At 52.4% G+C, this 17,927-nt stretch overlaps 5 protein-coding genes across 5 annotated transcripts; 2 read left to right on the top strand and 3 right to left on the bottom strand.

Annotated features, from left to right (window-relative positions):
* The first annotated feature begins 1,204 nt into the window (after positions 1 to 1,204).
* On the top strand, positions 1,205 to 2,460 carry VE01_02853 (uncharacterized protein). The gene is made up of 2 exons (XM_059463483.1): positions 1,205 to 1,286; positions 1,339 to 2,460. The coding sequence occupies exon 2, from the start codon at positions 1,347 to 1,349 to the stop codon at positions 2,328 to 2,330; it is 984 nt and encodes a 327-aa protein (XP_059319967.1). The 5' UTR covers positions 1,205 to 1,286; positions 1,339 to 1,346; the 3' UTR covers positions 2,331 to 2,460.
* Positions 2,461 to 2,604: 144 nt separating this feature from the next.
* On the bottom strand, positions 2,605 to 6,952 carry VE01_02852 (uncharacterized protein). Its single transcript, XM_018272356.2, has 2 exons — positions 3,911 to 6,952; positions 2,605 to 3,861 (listed from the first exon to the last, which is right to left on the bottom strand). The coding sequence occupies exons 1-2, from the start codon at positions 6,563 to 6,565 to the stop codon at positions 2,758 to 2,760; spliced, it is 3,759 nt and encodes a 1,252-aa protein (XP_018133344.1). The 5' UTR covers positions 6,566 to 6,952; the 3' UTR covers positions 2,605 to 2,757.
* A 161-nt stretch (positions 6,953 to 7,113) lies between these two features.
* Positions 7,114 to 12,378, bottom strand: VE01_02851 (uncharacterized protein). Its single transcript, XM_018272355.2, has 3 exons — positions 11,730 to 12,378; positions 7,685 to 11,662; positions 7,114 to 7,629 (listed from the first exon to the last, which is right to left on the bottom strand). Exons 1-3 carry the CDS (start codon positions 11,826 to 11,828, stop codon positions 7,435 to 7,437), a joined length of 4,272 nt encoding a protein of 1,423 aa, XP_018133343.1. The 5' UTR covers positions 11,829 to 12,378; the 3' UTR covers positions 7,114 to 7,434.
* Positions 12,379 to 13,007: 629 nt separating this feature from the next.
* Positions 13,008 to 14,944, bottom strand: VE01_02850 (uncharacterized protein). The gene is made up of 3 exons (XM_018272354.2): positions 13,712 to 14,944; positions 13,401 to 13,638; positions 13,008 to 13,186 (listed from the first exon to the last, which is right to left on the bottom strand). Exons 1-2 carry the CDS (start codon positions 14,404 to 14,406, stop codon positions 13,452 to 13,454), a joined length of 882 nt encoding a protein of 293 aa, XP_018133342.1. The 5' UTR covers positions 14,407 to 14,944; the 3' UTR covers positions 13,008 to 13,186; positions 13,401 to 13,451.
* Positions 14,684 to 17,725, top strand: VE01_02849 (uncharacterized protein; the record flags this gene model as incomplete). The annotated part of the gene is made up of 3 exons (XM_059463482.1): positions 14,684 to 15,820; positions 15,988 to 16,636; positions 17,537 to 17,725. Exons 1-3 carry the CDS (start codon positions 15,378 to 15,380, stop codon positions 17,723 to 17,725), a joined length of 1,281 nt encoding a protein of 426 aa, XP_059319950.1. The 5' UTR covers positions 14,684 to 15,377.
* Positions 17,726 to 17,927: the final 202 nt, after the last annotated feature.

Below are 17,927 nucleotides of genomic sequence, written 5' to 3'. Positions count from 1 at the left end.
GTAGTAGTGATCGTAGAATCAATGGAACCAGACGACGGTTCGATAAATTATCATCGCGACAACAAAGTCTCCGGTATAGAATTGGGGTCGCGAGGCTACGTAAGTATCGCGACGAAAGGCACAATGTAGCGAGATCACTTTCACTCTGCCCGATGTGGCTGATGATGTCAAGGATAATCTCGCCAGGGAGGCCATGTAGCAACATATTTTCTAAAATCTGCTGGTGAGAGATGAGACATTGAGGATAAGAAACCGCAGGTGGCAGATGGAAAGAGACTGGGTATCTATGCGCGCGCATGACTTCACTGCCATGCGTTGGGTTGCAAGGAATATATCATGGATGACAGCCACCTATGCATAACCCCCCAGTCTTTCTGAGCCGCGCGAAACTTTGAACAAAAATACACACAAACTCAAAAGCCTCATCACGGTGTTTATGACAGGAGCTGCGCCAAAATTAGATTTGTCAGACCCTTCGAGATATGCGCCTTTACTCGAGCTATTTCCGGTAACACCAATAGATTTGTTCTCCTGAATGTCCTCATTGTTTTATTGTTGTCATCCACAGTTACTTGGGGCGCAGCTCCGATTATAGAATTGACAAAGAAGGCAGGAACGTTATGTTCGCTATTGCCTTTGTTGCCGCATCTCCTCTCTTTCACTTTATTTGGGCCTATTGTTGGAGACATGGAAACAAAAGAACCACTACTTCAAAGGAACCAAAGTTTCTCAATACCGCGCTATGGGGGTTAAAGACTCATAATCCCATTTACTCTCAGAGGTTCTCCAGAGTTATACCTCTTGCTGAGAAGAAAATGGGTTTCTTCCTTTATTTCCTTCCCAGACAATGCTCTCGCCGTGTCTTTGTCCCTCCTGCGTATAATATTCATGTGAACAAACCGATTTTTCAAATGCTAAATCTCGTTCTTATTTGCAATCATCATCAATATTCAGGACAACATCCATCTCTTTTTCCGGGGTGATAAAGTGCCTTTATCTTCACCATTCTATTTGACCATCCGATGGACATCATCATCAGGATTCTCCGTGGCGATAGTAGAAAAGCCGCAGTCTTTTTGACAGATATTCTCCATGACTTCGAGCGCCACTATGCAGCACAGCCACTTCCTCAGACCAGCACCTCGGCGCTTGCTGATGCCATCTCGTTCAGTGACCGGACCAACACCCGGTTCACCCAGTTTCTAAATAGCTCACAGCCACCCCAACCGCGTCTCCATAGGCTCATGTACCTCGGCGCGCTTTCCACTTCTAATTCATTCATCGAGGTATTTAAAAACGAGAGAGATGGTTTATGGAGGGCCTTACTAATAGAGCTAGATAAGCACATGGCTGTCATCAATTTCTTTGCCCGCTCGCGCCAGCTCCCATGGAAAGAAACTCTCATAACCTATTTCGACGAAATTAGTGATACAGGCCCGGATTCAGCACCATTTCGCAGCGGTGTCTGGCCTCCTGACGTCCCCGCCCATCCCTTAGGCCTAGACGACGATATATTCGAAGGTGAGCATCCCCATACCTTCTACTTTTGTTTAAACGGCGGAACAGATCGAAACTTGGTCATGAGTGGCTCCCGTATAGACAAACCTATGGAAAACATCAAAGAGTCCGTCTTCGACCGGAGATACTGGCCCAAAACCGCGCCTCATTCGTGGCCAGCCAATCGAACATACCTCGACCATCCGCAGAATGTCCGCAACGCGACAGTCGGCATCCTTGCTAACCAAGCAGATGATTTTTTGATCTGCGGCGATTGTGATAATACTTTTGTTGACACCACCACTGACGATACAGGTTGCACGTGCGTCTCATGGCATGTTGAGTATCCGTGTGTTCAGGTGCGCGAGTACCCCCCTTATCCCAGCGCTCCTAGCCTGCTTAACAAGGGCGTTATGGCTATGCAAGCATTCGCAAAAGACGAAATTATCGGGGAGTACGTCGGTCTGTTATTGCCGCCAGGCAGAGCTGATCCATCAATAAGAAAGAACGTCTTTGCAGATGACGTCTATACAATAGACCTCAACGCAGCAGTGATTGTCACCGTGAAAGGTGAGGAGACGTCGATGCCTGGCAACAAGATAGCTGATGTTTCGGCGGGGTGGAAAGGGAACTGGACGCGGTTTATTAACACGTCGCCACGGAAGGGAAACTGGAATATCGAGTTCGAACAGAGACTAGTTGCTGACAAGATCAGGATTCTGGTGCGCACGATTCGGGATATTGCATTTGGAGAGGAGCTGATAGCGTCGTATGGGACCGGTTATATGAGGACTCTTTTCGGGGATAACTTAGGGCTTCCTGATATGAATTAGGGTAGGGACTGACTGGAAACAGCTGGCTGTTTTGACCGACTTGTATAATAAGATAGATTGTATTGGTGTTTTGGCAATCTTGTATACTTTAATAACTCATATTTTGTATATTTTACCTGTAAATAACGCCGCATTCTATTTCGAGTTATTCCGAGATTCTCATATTTACAACACAAATCGTGACCCGACAGGGGCAGGCATGGAGATCTACCACCAGCGCTAGCGTTTATAGTAATGCATCAGCAAATCACATTATACGAGCTACAGATTTACAGTCCAAATTATTCCATTCCATTTTACGTAGCCATACCTTCACTTATCTACGCGAGTGCCTCCTACAACAAATCCAGTAAATGTATAGACCCGTCCCCATTCCAGAAGTATCACGCATTCATATCATACAAATAACGCCCATCTACTTCCAATTTCAACGATCCACGTCTCCCTCCCGTTCCTCCGCATCATCTTCCCCATCATGCATCTCATCCGCGTCTTCCATGGGTACATCGCCTGCATCGCGGTCGCCACTCAGGCCAGGCGCGTCAGTCTCGCCGACCTCCATGTCACGGCCCATGCTAACACCCTCCTCAGGCTCCGCCACATCCTCATCTTCATCATCACTTTCCACCATCCGACGTCTCGTGGTGCGTTTGGCAGGCGCACGCTCCACCTCTTCATCCTCATCGTCGTCATGTTTCGGCGGGCTGCTAACAGGGCTAGACACATCCCGGCCTCTGTCACTTCCGAATCCGTCATCATCACCTCCTCCGCCACCCTCGCCCTCATCGCTCGAATCCACCACCACCTCCGCAGACTTGAACTTCGAATTTACCTTCTCCTTCTTCGCCAACCTGCGCTTCTTCTTCGGCTTCTCCTCATCCCCATCAGCATCCCTCCTCCTCGGGCGACGTTCCTTCTTCGGCGTCCCCGTCTCGCTCTCCTCCCCACTCTCATCCCCCTCCTTCTTCTTCCTCTTCCCCCCCGCCTTACCCACCTTCCTCTTCCTCTTCACCCTCTCCCCTGTCTCACTATCAACCGTCATCTCCGCCTCCTCCCTCGCCTCCGCCTCTCTCGCCCTCGACTCCGCCAACGCACGATCATGCTCCGCGATCTTCGCGCGCTCCTCGGCGATCACACGCTTGCGCTCCCGCTGCTCCTCTTCGGCCTTCAACCGCGCCTCCTCGCGCTCCTTCAGCTCGCGCTGGCGCACCTCCATCGCTTCGCGCACCTTCTCCTTGTTCTTCTCCTCGTACTCGCGCTGCGACTGGATGCTACGCTCGAGCTGCTTGCGCATGGTGTTACGGGCCATGTTTGCACGTCCCTCGACTAGTGCCTTGGGGTACGGTGTCTGTGGGTGTTGTGCGATTTCCTCCAGGGATACGATGGCGTCTTCGAGGCCGGCGGCTGCGGCTTCGACTTCGGCGAGGGTGCGCGCGGACTCGGCTGTGGTGTAGATGGTCTGCGCGAGCTGGATCTGCACGAAAGCCACATTGAACTTGAAATGGATCTGTTCCGGTGCGGTTTCAAGAGCCTGTAACGTGTTAGCTCTATCCGCGACATCGATAGGGGCGGCAACATACCTTCTGTGCATACTCCAATGCATTCTTGTAGCTCTTTAGGTCCTTCTCCGCTCTCCCCCTAGCCAGCCACGTCCTACCCAAACAGGCCAGAATCTGCGCGTCGCTACCGCTGTTCTTGCTCAGCGCAGCCTCGTAGTGCTCAATAGCCTTGCTGTACTGTCTCAACTCCGCAAACAGGTGTCCGAGATTGATATATACGTTGGGGTCCTTGACAGTCTCGCGCACCTGCATGAAAATAGACAGGGCACCCTTAAAGTCTTTCTTGTCCTCAATCATAGCGATAGCAATTCCTTGGGCTGCGAACGCGCTCTTAGGGTCAAGCTGCAGCGCCTTCTCAAAGAACTCAGCAGCCTTAGAGTACATGCTGCTGCGCTTGGCCTTCTCAGAGTCTGAGTTACGTGGCATCTCGCGTGCGGTCTGGAGGTACAAGTTCCCCATGCCGATGAGTGCGTATCTGTCATGCTTGTCGTGGTGCTGAAGGGTGTGCTTGTAGTGGCGCAGTTCAGGGTCTTCATGGATATGCGAAGCGGATGCGCGTTTGCGAGAGTGGACGCGGCCAAGATACCAACCGTAGAGTGCTCGAACTTCGAGGTCGTTGCTAGCATCCTGGTAGAGCTTGCCAATTGCCCTCGGGCCTTCATCGGTAGGACTCTCCTTCAGTGCAATATATGCCAGTCTTGTGCGTGCATCAGTGTAATCAGCGTGTCTGCCCAACAAGCCCTCGTAGACTGTCTTAGCTTCATCAAACATCCCACTAGCCTCATAAGTCCTGCCAAGATTAAAGCTGATGCTAGTAACCAGAGCATCAGTGTCCATAGCTTCCTCCTTTTCTCCCGCCTTAACGCAAGCACTGAGCGCAGCCTGGAAGAAATCACGGGACAAGTCAAATTTCTCGGCCTGATAGTGGAAGCAGCCCATGTTGTTCAAGAGCTGCGGAGGCAAGTTCTCGCGGATCTTAAGTTTCATGGCTTCTTCGGCCTCGGTATCCTTCGACTTATCCTCATTCAAAGCCTGAGCTTGAGCTTGTGCCTGTGCCAGTTCTATCTGCTCGATTTGCTGGAGACATAACAGACTCTTTTCCGGGTTATCGACCTCATACAGACGCGCAAGATTGAGCAGCACAGATGCATCAGGAATTAAGTTCTTCTTCGGGTCCTTCCATGCAGCACGGACAGACTCGAGGAGACTGACAGCCTTCTTGAATTCCTGCGTCTTGTCCTCATTCGAAGCGCCGTATTGGTTCGCGAAGACCTCCTCAGAGTAGATCGTACCGAGCAAGCTCATGGCTTCGACATTCTTCGAGTGCTGGACAATCTTCTCCAGCCTGAATTTCGCCTCACCAAAGTCGCTCTTCAGCACCGAGATCTGAGCTGATCCAAACTTTGCTGGAACATATCCACGGTCTGCACCGCCTCGTGCCTCATCAGAACGTCTGTAGTAATCCGCCGCCCGGTCAACATTATCTTCATAGTGCTCCTTGCGCGCCAGCAAATACCACCCATCACTGGCAATGGCATTAACATCCGTATATTGAATAGCCTTGTGTGCCAAAGCATCCGTATTCGCAAGCGATTTCCTCGACAAAAAGTACCCAGCAAAAGTAGAGCAAGTAAGCGGCAGGTCCTTGTCTAGCTTGAACGCCTTCTGCGTATACACCGTCATGGCCTTCTTGTACGTCTCAATAAAGTCCTTGCTATTCGTCGGCACATGTCCGCTAGCATCCAGGTGATACAGGCCCAGCAGGATATTCGCAATCTTCGAATTCTCGTTGACCTCCAGGGCCCTCTCCCACGCCACCTTCGCGTCATCCTTGTGCCCCAGCATCCACAAACACGCTCCAATACCGATACGTGGATCCGGATCCGTCAGCTCCGGCATCCGCGACAGAGCCAACTGGTATCCCTCAAGCGCCTCGGCATACTTGCCCAGCGAGAACTGCACCCTGCATTTCCCAAGCACAGCAAGCATATTTCGGCCCTGCGAAACGCGAATCGCGTCATCAAAGCTCTTGAGCGCATGGCGCAGGATATCCAATTTCTCCGGATCGATCGTCCCCGCCGCCGGCGCCTTCGACGGCGGCTGCAGCGACGCGCGAAGGAGGTATAGAACACCGCGCGCCATGAACAGCGGGGGAAAGCTGGGGTTGATTCGCGTCGCGTCGTTGAGCGCCGTGGTGCTCAGCTGCAAGTAAAACTCCTTTGTCTTTGCCTCCGAAACCATTTGGCCCTCCGGCGCAACGCGAGGCGCCTCGCGGCTCTTCCACAGATACAACCAGCAGAGACAAGTGAGCATGCTCAGTTTCTCCTTCGGGCCACCGGTGACGGCCGCGAGGCCCTTGCCGATCATCTCGATGGCGGTGTCTATTTTCTTTTGCTTGGCGTAGGCGAGTGAGACGGTCATCCAGAAGTTGCGGCTCACGCGCTCGTTTTCGAGGAGGGTGCATAGCTCGGTCGGGTCGTCGAGGAGGTCTTCCAGGTCGACTTCGACGGCTTGTTGGTCGTCTTCGTCCATGCCCTGGACGGGAATGTCGAGAGATGAGGGGACATCGGAGAAGCGGAGGACGGAGCGTGTGGCGATGGAGTCGGGGAGGTCTCTGGGCCCAATCGTGCTGAGGCCGTTGGTCGAGCCATTGGCGAATGCTGTTCTGGACGCCATGATGAAAGCTTAATGTCGTATGCAAGTCGCTTGGGTGTATATAAGAGTGCCTTTGAAGCTGGCGATAGCTTCAAGTTCGAAAGGCCAAGCCTGGCTTCGCGACTTGACTCGAGACGTGTAGAGCCTCGAGGAGCTTGGTGAACCCTTCAACACAGGGCAACCATAACAGGGTGAAGCGCTGGTGGCAAATGAATATCTGTTGGCAAATGGCAAAATATGAAGAAGGCGATTGATCGTCTGAAATGGGGTTGTTGGGAGGGTTGGTGCGCAAGACCAATGCGCGAGGTGAGGTTATTGTGATCCAAAATTATTGAGGGCACCACCAGAATGGACTGGCAGGGGTCGATGCGGCTGGATTGCTGAACCATCGATTTTCGGATTTCTCCGCGCCGGAACCACGCTAGCCCCGATCCGTGAGGACAACCACCAGCATCGTCTATCAACGAAAAACAAACACAAGGCATCTAACAAAGGTCAGCATGAGATCACTTCCAGATAGAACATAAATGTACATACCACAGTAATTCAGGGCATGATTTTTGGAACCACGCGTAGATTATTTACGATGCCTATTCTCACAGCAATGACTGTGATGTTAGCAAACAGAGCAGTTTTACATCATGCATCTGAATTATGCACTATCTAATAAAGTACAAATCTAGCCTTCCTTCTCCAAGGTAGATGCTATCTTCCCCAGCTGTACTTATCAGCTCGCCCGCCACCCAAATTCCCAAGCCCAAACTCCACTATCAAAACACCAGCCATAAAAAAACACACAACCCGACCCCCATGATTCTCCCATCCGCCAAAAAAACACCACTCCTCCCCGGTCCTAGGAACCATTATAGCAGAGTAGCCAGTCAGGCTTTTTAATCCTCGTCGTCGCTCTGCGCCGCGCTGCTCCCGCCATTCACGTAGTTGGTGAAGTTGAGCTTCAGCCTCGGCGCCGGGGTTCCCGTATTAGTCGTCGGTGCCGTGGACCCGCCGTCCCTCGACGAGCCGTCCTGATCCCCAAGTTCAGGGTGGTCGCTGATCTCATCTTGGATCTTGGATTTGCAAGCCGCCTGCGTCTCGTTAGTAATCGTGTCTTAATCCACAGAGCCAGCGGATGTGTCTTACCTGAATCGTATTCGCGTCCAAAAATAGAAAACTCCCATCCTCATTATACTGCCGTGCGTTATTGCACAGCAGCTCGATGTCCTTGTACAAATCATTCAGGCTACTATAGTCTTCCTTCTTGATCTTCGTGTCAATCTGCTTCATCGCGATCGGTTTCGCGATGAGCTCGTAGTAGTCAGGGAACACCTTCTTCGGAGGTAACACCATGAACGGTCCGATGACGGCACGCTTGGTCTCCTCCTCACCCTCGCTGCCGGACTCGGAGGTCTCAAGTTCAAGGAGAGACTTGTAGACGCTGCGAAGGCTGGTCTGCAGGGTGCGGCGATGATCACCGGAAACTCCGCCACCACCGCCCATCGACTTCGGGCGACCTTGACCGCCTCGCTTCGGTTTCTTAGGCGCTGGTTTCTCCTCCTCCTCGAAGTCCTCCGCCTTCCTCTTGTCAATCTTGCCAGCGGATTTGCGTCCACGTGGTTTCTTGACAACTGGTTCGGGCTCTGGCTCCGGCTCATCATCATCACTGTCCTTGGTGCCATCAGTGTCAGAATCGCCAGCGGCGGAAATTCCCTGCTCCTTCCTCATCTTCTTTAGGCGACGGCGCTCCTTCCTCTCGGCCTTCCGCAGCGCAGCAGCTTCTGGCGTGTCATCATCGGCATCGACAGCGTTCAGCCACTGCTCTTCCGTAAGTCCATCATCATAATGGAGAGTCTTGCGTTCTCTAGCACCGCGACCTCTAATCTCCTCAGGCTCATCTTCAATCGGATTACCCTCAGACAGATAGATATCTGGTAACTCATTGTCAGCCATGAGGCGAGGCATCCGCTTAGAACCCGGCGCATTGCCGTAGGTAGGGTCCTTAGCACGCTCCTCGTCCATTGCCCTGAAGATTTCGACTTCCTCTTCGCTACGTGCCAGCATCAGATTCAGATCATCATCGTCCATCTCTTCTTGCTCAAGGCTCTCCGCTGATTCGGCCGTGTCCAACATGACACGAAGCATAGCATCACGATCAGTCTCGGAAGATTTGTTGTCGAAACGACCAGCCTGAATAACCTTGCCATCCATATCAAGCTTGTACTTGGCACGCTCGAGAATCTTCTCCTCGACGGAGTTTGAGCTGATGAGTCGCAAGATACGGACCTCGTTCTTCTGACCGATACGATGGGCACGATCCTGAGCTTGCAAATCCTGATGAGGATTCCAATCCGAATCGTAGATGATAACGGTGTCGGCGGTTTGCAAGTTAAGACCGAGACCACCAGCACGTGTGGACAGCAAGAACATGAAGTATGGTGAATCGGGCCTGTTGAACTCCTTGAGCAAGTCGGAACGATCATCCGACTTGGTGGTTCCGTCCAGGCGCAAGTACATGATGCCGCGGAGACGTAAGAAATCCTCCATAATATCCATAATCGCCGTCATTTGGAAGAACATAAGAACTCTGTGGCCAGAACGCTGATACTTTGGCAGAATACGGTCGAGCAGCTCGAACTTTCCAGACGTGCGCCACAGAAGATCGTTGCTGGTGTTCTTGGGGTTCATCTGGTTCTCAACCTCGTCGAAGACGAACGGATGGTTACACAGCTTCCTCAGCTGCATGATCATGTTACTGAGACCACGAGCGCCAGTCTTGCCTCCCTTGCCGTCGCTGACAACCAACTTATTATGGGTAACCATCTGCTTGTACAGGCGTGCCTGGAGAGCCGAGAATCGGGTCTTGATAACCTTCTCGCTCTTCTCAGGTAGATCCTTCTCGACATCCTTCTTGAGACGTCTGAGCAAGAAGGGTCTCAGGACCTTGTGCAGGCGGCGAATGACGAGAATCTGTTCTTCTTCAGTGAGCTCCATCTTATCTTGACCTCCGGTGTTGGCGAAGGGAGTATTGAACCACTCGTCGAACGATTTGACGGACTTGAAGATGGTAGGCAGGACGAAATTGAGCAGGGCCCAAAGTTCAGGCAAGTTGTTTTGCAGCGGGGTACCAGTGAGAATGAGACGATAGCGCGTAGAGTAGTACTGTGACAGTGTACCACTCAACTTCGATTTGGCGTTCTTCATACGGTGACCCTCATCGATAATCATGTGGATCCACTTGATCTTGCTCAGAACTGGTCTATCCTTGATAATGTACTCGTAGGTGGTGAGAAGAACCTGGAAATGGCCATATCTGATCTCTTGCTGTTGCTCTTTCCTGGCAAGCGGCGATCCCTTGTATACAATTCTCTTGACTGAAGGGGCCCACTTCTCGAACTCAAGGTTCCAGTTAGTCAAGGTACTGAGGGGGACGATGACAAGGAAGGGACCATTCTGCTTCTTCGCCTCAATCAGGTATGTGATTAAACTGATGGTTTGGATGGTTTTTCCGAGACCCATCTCGTCGGCAAGGATACCATTCAGGTTGTTGTTGTAAAGCGAAATCATCCATTGGAGACCCTTGATCTGGTATTCCTTGAGCGTACCACCAACCAGAATACTCGATTGCTTCGTAACTTCTTCCTTGATACGATGAGCAACAGCATAGTAGTCGATCTTCTTAACATCGCTGTTCATTTCCTCGTCTTCCGACTCAGACTCCTCCTCATCCTCAAAGGCACCAGCATCACCGTATCTCTCGGCAGCCTTCCTCTGCTGCGCCTTCACAGACTGAGCAAGCTGGGTCAAGAAGCCATCAGTCTGCTTCAGCAGATGCGTAATACGCGTATCCTTCGCCTGGTCGAGCAGTGCCAAGTAAGCCTCCTCATCGTTAGACTTCAAGGCCGCGAGACGCTGCTTAGCAGTCCTCTCGATGCGCTTCTGCTCTTCCTTCTCGATGGTCTGGTGCTGGACCTGCATCATGCGACCCAGCTTCTGCATCTTACTCTTCTGCGCACTGGCCGCAATGGCGATCTCGCGGCCGTGTTGCAGGACAGTCTGGAGGTAATCGGTGTGCTTCTTCTTCTCCCTCGTCTCTCTCGCGTCACGCTGCTCCTTCTCGAGCTTCTCGGTGATGCGCGCTTCGCGGAGAGACTGCTTCTTCATGCGGCGATACATGCTCCTGTTCGCAGTCATGGCCAGGTTATCGTATTGGATCATCTGGCGCGCAATACGGTCTCTCATTGTGCGTTGCTTCGAGTATTGCTCAAGCATCTTCAACTCAATGAGTGCCTTGCGCTTCAGGCTGTCGTCCGCTGAGAGGTCATCGGCGTTTCTCGTTTCCCAGTGCTGCAGGTTAGCAGGAATTGCTTTGAGTTCCTGATATCTTGACGACATGCGGTTGTAGATGACGCGTTCCCGATCCTCACGCAGTTTGTCAACATCGATGCCAGAAGGCATGATGCTGGGGATCAAAAAGCGTCCTTGTCTCAGCGAGTGCTTGGAGTAGCTCATCTTGCTAGGAATCAGCGAGTATGGATCGATTGTTGTAGACATCTCTTCCTCCTCTTCAGCCGGTTCTGGGGCCGCCGACGAGTCTTTCGGCTTGCCATTCGCGCTTGGCTGTGCGTCATCCAAGGTCTTCACAGCAGATGCAATCAGTCCATCGGTGGTGGCTTGCTTCTTTTGGTGCGATGCGAATAATTGCTGCTGTGTGGATTGTGGGATGCCGAGGTTCTTCGACAGGCACTTGAACGCGAAGATCTGATGCTTCAGTATGCCAAGCTGGTCTGCTGTGAACAATCCACTGCCAGCCGCCGATGAACGCTGTGCTGCTTGTGCAGACTGTGCTGCGTTCGCCTTTGATACCGCAACCGGTGGCGCTGTTGCTGACGTAGGCTGGCTTGGTGGTGTAGGCGCGGTAGCCGAATTCTGTTGTGGAGGTCGAACAGCATTGTTTCCATTCGTCGTAGCATTATTTGCATTCTGTTGTTGTTGCTGCTGTTGTTGAAACTGGCGCTGTTTGTTATACATGCGCTGTTGTTGGATGGCCATCAGCATGTTGTGGACCTTTTGGTATTCGGGATCTTGGTCGGACACGCCCGATTCTTTCATCTGCTTAAATTTCTGTGACGGCATTAGCATCAATCCATGTTGTTGCGACAAGTGTCGACGGATTCGTGCGCCAACTCACCATATATATCTCCTGGACCGCCTGCTGGGACAGTCCCGATGGAAGGGCAGCGCCCATTTGTTGTTGTTGGGCTGCAGGAGCAGCCTGGACGGTAGCCATGATGGGTGAGCCTGTGGCCTGGACCTCAATGCTCGATGGGACTATAGTCTATTAAGAGCCAGAGCGCATATCAAGATGCAGCCTTGCGCGTAAGGTGTCGGCTGGTGTTGAGGCGTGATGCCAAAGGAAGCGACACTGATTTGTCGGGGGCGTCGAGCAAACGGGCCTCCAGTATCGAAGTCGGGGTGTGGGAAGGTCGCAAAGGCTCTAGTCAGGAGTTGTCGCGCCTCAAGTCGCCCCGTCGCGTCGGCGTGGTCGTTGGGGATAACTTTTTGGAGGTTCGCGAAGGCTTGGCGCGACCTTGTGCGGGCGGAAGGGGCAAAAGTAGTTGAAATCGTGAGGCAAATGGGGTGAAGTCGGGGTATCCCTATTCGACAATTACCCGCGCGGCGAACAAAGGTGTTTGTCGAAGGGGGTTTTGTCGTTGATATCAAACTAGGTTGAGGGGCGGGGGGTGATTGGCGCGAAGGGGATTGACGGTACTTCCATCGACGACGCGGATTTTGATGGATGGGGGTGGGTGAGATGGAGCTGGATGAGTTGCGAGGTGCGCGCACGCTCCGGGACTGACACGGCGCAAAATCATGCTTAACGAGCACGCTAGGTAGATTACAGCACGCTAGTGGGTGTTGGGGTCACGTGATTTTAGGCATCACATAACAATTAATTACGTGGATAGAGCAAACATATATGGCGGTTACATTTCGCGTTAAAAGGTGTATACAATATAATTTGTTATTATAGAGTGTCTTTATAATAATATTTTGGGGCCTGAGATATTATTATTTGAGCCATATATTTTGACGTGAGTAATAGTTTGTCGCATACAAATAGACCTCATTCAGTATCACATTGTTGACTTCTGCATTAATTCAAGGAGTGGCAGGTTCTATCTAGAAGTTTGCTATATGTATTATGTATAAATATATAATACACCGTATTTGAAGAAAATTACTGCCTCTGTTTAATCTCAACACGTAATTCGTTGATGATTTTGCATATTAAAATCACAAATAAATAAGGCATTACATAAATGCGTAGAAAATATATTATCCACAGCCCTAAAGTCTTCCATTATCCATCTCAATGTGCGATTATTCCCTTTATTTATTTCTATATCAATCTAGCAATCAATAAATCATACCACAGAGGATTGATTTCACGGACAGTTGTACAGTTGGCGCCATAATGCACCGTCTCACTTCAAACTCATGGGCCGCAGGAGTATCATGAATATCGTAAGTATAGCTGTGTGGAAAATATACGTTCATAATAGTTCTCTAAATATCCAACCATCCCACGAATACCCTAACTCCTAACCCATTACTGAAACCATGATCCAGATCATACGTACAGTACTATATAGGTCAGCAGCCGTAATCTCAAAAACCGCCTCTCCCGACACTCCAACAGCCCAACACCACCGTTCAAAAAGAGACAGCCATCAGTACTCAGAATTTTATCGCCATCGGTCAGTTTCTAGCTGCCTCCGACTAGTTTGACATAATATCTGGATCATCATATGCGCCGTCCCTCCCTCAGAATGTACAAGCAAAAAAAAGAACAACTTACTGTTATATATCACGCCCGTAGCTGCACCCCATCCACCGCGACCAATCACATCTACACAAGCCGCGATGCACTCCGTCCCATCTCCGGCCTCTCAGAATCCCAACCATCAAGCGACAGCACACCCCTCCTAGTCCGGAAATCCAGACTCAGCGACGTCGTGACATCGAAATTCAACCTCGTCGTAATCGCAATCCTACTCGGCCTTCCCGTATCCACAGCCGCCAAACCAAGAAACAAACTAAATAAACGCCACTAATTAGCCCAAAATTCCACCCAACCACAAAAGCCTTAGCTGTTAGGGGAGGACTCACCAAGCAACCCATCCCAGGATAGAAGCCGCTATATTCGTATGACCCCAATAAGAAAGATCTACCGCGAACGCCCCCCCAATCGACCCAGCGAGGCCAGCCACGAGCGCGAAGTCGACAGCTAGGTTGACGCCGCGGCCGCCGCGCCAGCGGGCGGCGCGCGAGGTGTGGTAGATGAAGCCGATGAGGATGCGGAGGAAGGCGAGGGAGATGAAGAGGATGGCTGGGACGGCGCGGTGGGCGCCCTTGGAGGCGTAGAGGGCGACGGAGACGATGAGGAGGATGAGGGCGACGAGGCGGAAGAGCGTGGTGGGGTAGATGGTGTAGGTGTGGGTGTAGTCGGGCTGGGCGGTGTGGTGCGAGGTGGGGCGGATGAGGCGCGCGTTGGTGGAGAGGGAGTCGGCGTCTGAGTCGGTTGAGGGGCGGGGGTCGGAGGAGGGGACGCGGTGGAAGGTTGTGGTGGTTGTGGCGGGGGGTTCTTCGGTGGTGGTGGCCATTGGGATGAAGGGGGGTGATTTTGTGAAGAGGGTGTTTGATGTTGCGGTTGAGTATGAGGACGGCAATGTGGTGGAGGGCGGGGTAGATGAGGGGCGCGTTGGAAGATACGATTGAGTCGGTGGTAGAGTCGGTTTGAATTGTCGGGGTGCAATGTCGTATTTAAATGCCATTGGCGAAATGTCGTACTTCTGCGACGACATGTTTTCGGAGAGCAAGAGCTCGTTTAGAGCTAACCGCTGCGATGCCCTCCAAAACAAGCCCGAGTAAACAAGACAATGTGGATGCTTGGGCAAATGAAAGCGATCGGTATGCTGTTGCCTATATATTGATGTCTTGTTGTCGTCGTAATGGAGTGCAGAAGGATCAGGCTAATATCCACGCATTGGGCACGTTTCAGGGATACGCATCCTTTCACACGTGACTTTCGTGTCCCTGAAATGGAAGCCTGATTTCAGAATCTATATATAACATGGGTAAGTTTTGAAAAAGAGCTGTCGATTGGTGGGGTTGTTATGTCTTGCAGCTACTAAGCCAACTGTAACAACCCTTCCTGCTCGCGTTAGTGGAGCATGACGACGACTTTGAAGAAACGCGAGACAAATCGAGACTGCAGAAAATAAAGGAAAATAATAGTCAGAGAAGCCAATTGCCTTGGCAGCTTGACTGGCCATAACATCAAAAAACCAAGAAGAGAGAAAATGCTCAACTTATGCGGAATTGACCATGCTTCGTTCTCAGCTATAATTATGAAAGGAAGATGGTGCGAAGAAGCTTTGCCAATAACCCTATATACCCTCGGAGACGCGCACAGACCACCCTCCAATCCACTTCACCCCTTCAACGCGTCAACCAGTCAGCATCCTCGCCCGCCCCCGCCGCCGCCCTTCAGCCCTATCCAGCTAGCTACCAGCTCATCAGGGTCGCACGAGACGTAACTGCCGCAACCAGCCAGCTTAACTCTATATCTATATCCTCGTCTCCATGGCCATACTACCCCACGGCCAGACGAACCCGCGTCAGATAGTTACACGCACGCCTCTCCCACAGCATTTCTTGTCTGAACTACACTCCCAGCGCCAGTGAGAACAACCCAGCCGGGCACGCGACACCTCAGCCTCGTCGCCAACATCATAAACCATCACATCACAAACCACAAACCACAACCACCAAAATGGCAACCCCCTCCGACCCCCCCTCCCGCCGCACCCTCACCACCGCCGAATCCTCCCAATTCCGCCGTCCCCGCCTCGCCTCCCTCCCCGAGTCTTCATCCCCCCCACCAGCGCGCCCTCCCCGTTCGCGCTCCCCCTCCCCCCTCTCCGACAGCCCCTACCCCCCCGCCCCCCGGCGTCGCAGCTCCCTAATATCAATCGATTCTCTCTCCTCCCTCTCCTCCGCGCGGCGGGCGTTACATTCCGACTCCGCGTCGCTGCTGCACCCGCCGCCGGTGGATGCGCATGATGGGTTGTCTGCGTGGCATAGTTTGCCGCTTGCGTTTGCGTTGTTGCCGGCGTTGGGGGGGTTGATGTTTAAAGATGGGAGTAGGTTTGTTAGTGATGTGCTTTTGTTGGGGTTGGCGGGGGTGTTTTTGAATTGGAGTGTTAGGTTGCCTTGGTTTGTCTCCCTTTTTCGCATTCCTCCCGTTCTCACCTCTCACCTCCTCTTTCCTCCTCTTTCCTCCTCTCTCCTCCTCCCTCCTCCTCTCTCCTCCTCTCTCCTCCCACCACCTCTTCCCCTCCTACGATTGCCAGAAAAAATCACACACTAACAAACGCAAACAGGGACTGGTACCGCTCCGCCCAAGAAATCCGCACCACCTCTCCCAGCGGCACCCCTCTCCCCCCCGTAACCAAGTCCGATACACCCCGTTCCCCCCAACACGCCCGCGAAATCGCAACCTACACCTCCGCCACGCAGGAACTCCGCACCCACGAGCTCCTCGCCCTCCTCTCCTGCGTCACCTTCCCCCTCCTCGCCGCCGGGCTCCTCCACATCCTGCGCGCCTCGCTAAGAGCGGATGTATCAGGTTTAGTGTCTGATTTTAATATCGTGGTGTTCATGTTAGCTGCTGAGATTAGGCCAGTGGGGCAGTTATTGAGGTTGGTGAGGGCGCGGACGTTGTGGTTGCAGAGGGTTGTGAGGGTTGATCCGCGCACGGGGATCGATGAGCGGCAGGATGGGGAGATTGAAACGCTCCGCCAGCGCGTGGATGCTCTCGAACAACAGCAGGGATCCGCAGCGACGGCAGGGGAGGGGGAAGAAGAGGTACTAGCGAGGGTTAGGGAGGAGGTGAAGAGAGCGACGAGACAGGAAGTCGAGGCGCTTAGTAGGGCCGTGAGGAGGTATGAGAAGAGGGCTGGGGTGTTGGCGGGACGGGTGGAGGGACGGTTGGGGGAGCTGGAGGGGAGGGTGGGGGAGGTGGGGAGGAGGGTGCGGGGAGAGGAGGAGGGGAAGGGGTGGGGGAAGGGATGGTTGGGAGAGGGGGGGTGGGTGAGGTGGGGGGTGCAGTTGCCGGGACGGGTTGTGGCGGGGGTGGTTGGGTGGCCGCTTGGGGTGGTGAGGGGGGTTGCGGGGTGGGTTTTTGGGGGGTGGGGTGGGAGGGGGAGGGGGACTGGGGAGATGGGGGATGGGAAGGGAGGGGTGAAAGGGGGTGTGAAGAAGGTGATGTGATGTTATATATAATGGTGGTAGTGGATATACCCAGTTTGTGTAGGAATTAAAGTTATTTAATAATGTATTTTTCTCTTTCTCTCTGTGTATGAATTCTACACCTGCTTTATTGATGGAGAATGGTAATATATATACAAACCATACAAACCATACAAACACCTCATATCTACACCAACAACCCCATTAAACCCACTCTATACCGCCCTAACGCACCTAAGGACACGGCCCGAGGGCAGCTACACCACAGAACCTCATTAGCCACACAATCTCCCTATCACCATCACCACCCCCCTCACCCCCCAGATTTTTCCTTTGATTTCAGGAGAACTCACCAATAGTACAAGCGCTATCAGTATAATACCCACTCGCAAAACAACTCTTCGTCCCGCTCACGAAGCGATCCCAGGTACTGCGGCACACACAGCGCATTAGCCACCACACATCTCTCTCTCTCCCCTCCCCCATCTCTCTCTTCCCCACCCCTTCACTATCACAACCACAGGGTTTAGGTCAACTCACCAATTCCCATTAATACATTCCCCGCGTTTATAACAATCGAAATGGATCTTCTCACCTGTCGGCAGCTTGTAGACAACGGGATATTGTGTACCCGGTCCGGAACGACAGTTTACGTAGGAGGAGACGTTGATGATTTTGCAGTCTGCGCCGGATGCGCGGTCGACGAGGTTGGTGGTGGAGTCGCGCGGGGAGAAGGCGGAGATGTCGAGGAGGGGTGCGGGGATGGGGGAATCTGCTTCAGAGGGTGCGACGGGGGCGGGGGAGGCGAGTGTGAGGAGGGGGAGGAGGAGGAGGGTTGTGAGGGCGGTGAATTTCATCTCGACAGCTTGAGTTTATCCTTCCAACAAAATTGGAGGTAATTGGAAGATAGGAGTTTGGTGCAAATAAACAGTAATTTGATCTACCGTAGACCATCCTCTGGGGCATCTGTTAATTTATACATCTACTATTGACCCCGCGCACCACGCGACTATCTCAGCACAGCCCACCCCCGCCTTCCATGTCCCCGATAATCATGGTATGATGGGAATCA

Source organism: Pseudogymnoascus verrucosus (genome assembly GCF_001662655.1).
Source record: "Pseudogymnoascus verrucosus strain UAMH 10579 unplaced genomic scaffold scaffold_7, whole genome shotgun sequence".
Lineage (NCBI taxonomy): Eukaryota > Fungi > Ascomycota > Leotiomycetes > Thelebolales > Thelebolaceae > Pseudogymnoascus > Pseudogymnoascus verrucosus.
Note: the sequence above shows the minus strand (reverse complement) of the source record. Positions and strands in the feature narration are given on the sequence as shown.

What these genes read in the sequence shown, in the direction of transcription:
- VE01_02853 (XM_059463483.1), top strand. Translation starts at nt 1,347, where the DNA reads ATGGCTGTCATCAATTTCTTTGCCCGCTCGCGCCAGCTCCCATGGAAA.
- VE01_02852 (XM_018272356.2), bottom strand. Translation starts at nt 6,565, where the DNA reads ATGGCGTCCAGAACAGCATTCGCCAATGGCTCGACCAACGGCCTCAGC. An exon ending in CATTGGAGTATGCACAGAAG is followed by an intron (nt 3,862 to 3,910) that starts GTATGTTGCCGC and finishes AACACGTTACAG; the next exon opens with GCTCTTGAAACCGCACCGGA.
- VE01_02851 (XM_018272355.2), bottom strand. Translation starts at nt 11,828, where the DNA reads ATGGCTACCGTCCAGGCTGCTCCTGCAGCCCAACAACAACAAATGGGC. An exon ending in CGGTCCAGGAGATATATATG is followed by an intron (nt 11,663 to 11,729) that starts GTGAGTTGGCGC and finishes ATGCCGTCACAG; the next exon opens with AAATTTAAGCAGATGAAAGA. An exon ending in TGGACGCGAATACGATTCAG is followed by an intron (nt 7,630 to 7,684) that starts GTAAGACACATC and finishes AACGAGACGCAG; the next exon opens with GCGGCTTGCAAATCCAAGAT.
- VE01_02850 (XM_018272354.2), bottom strand. Translation starts at nt 14,406, where the DNA reads ATGTCGTCGCAGAAGTACGACATTTCGCCAATGGCATTTAAATACGAC. An exon ending in ATCCTGGGATGGGTTGCTTG is followed by an intron (nt 13,639 to 13,711) that starts GTGAGTCCTCCC and finishes GCGTTTATTTAG; the next exon opens with TTTGTTTCTTGGTTTGGCGG.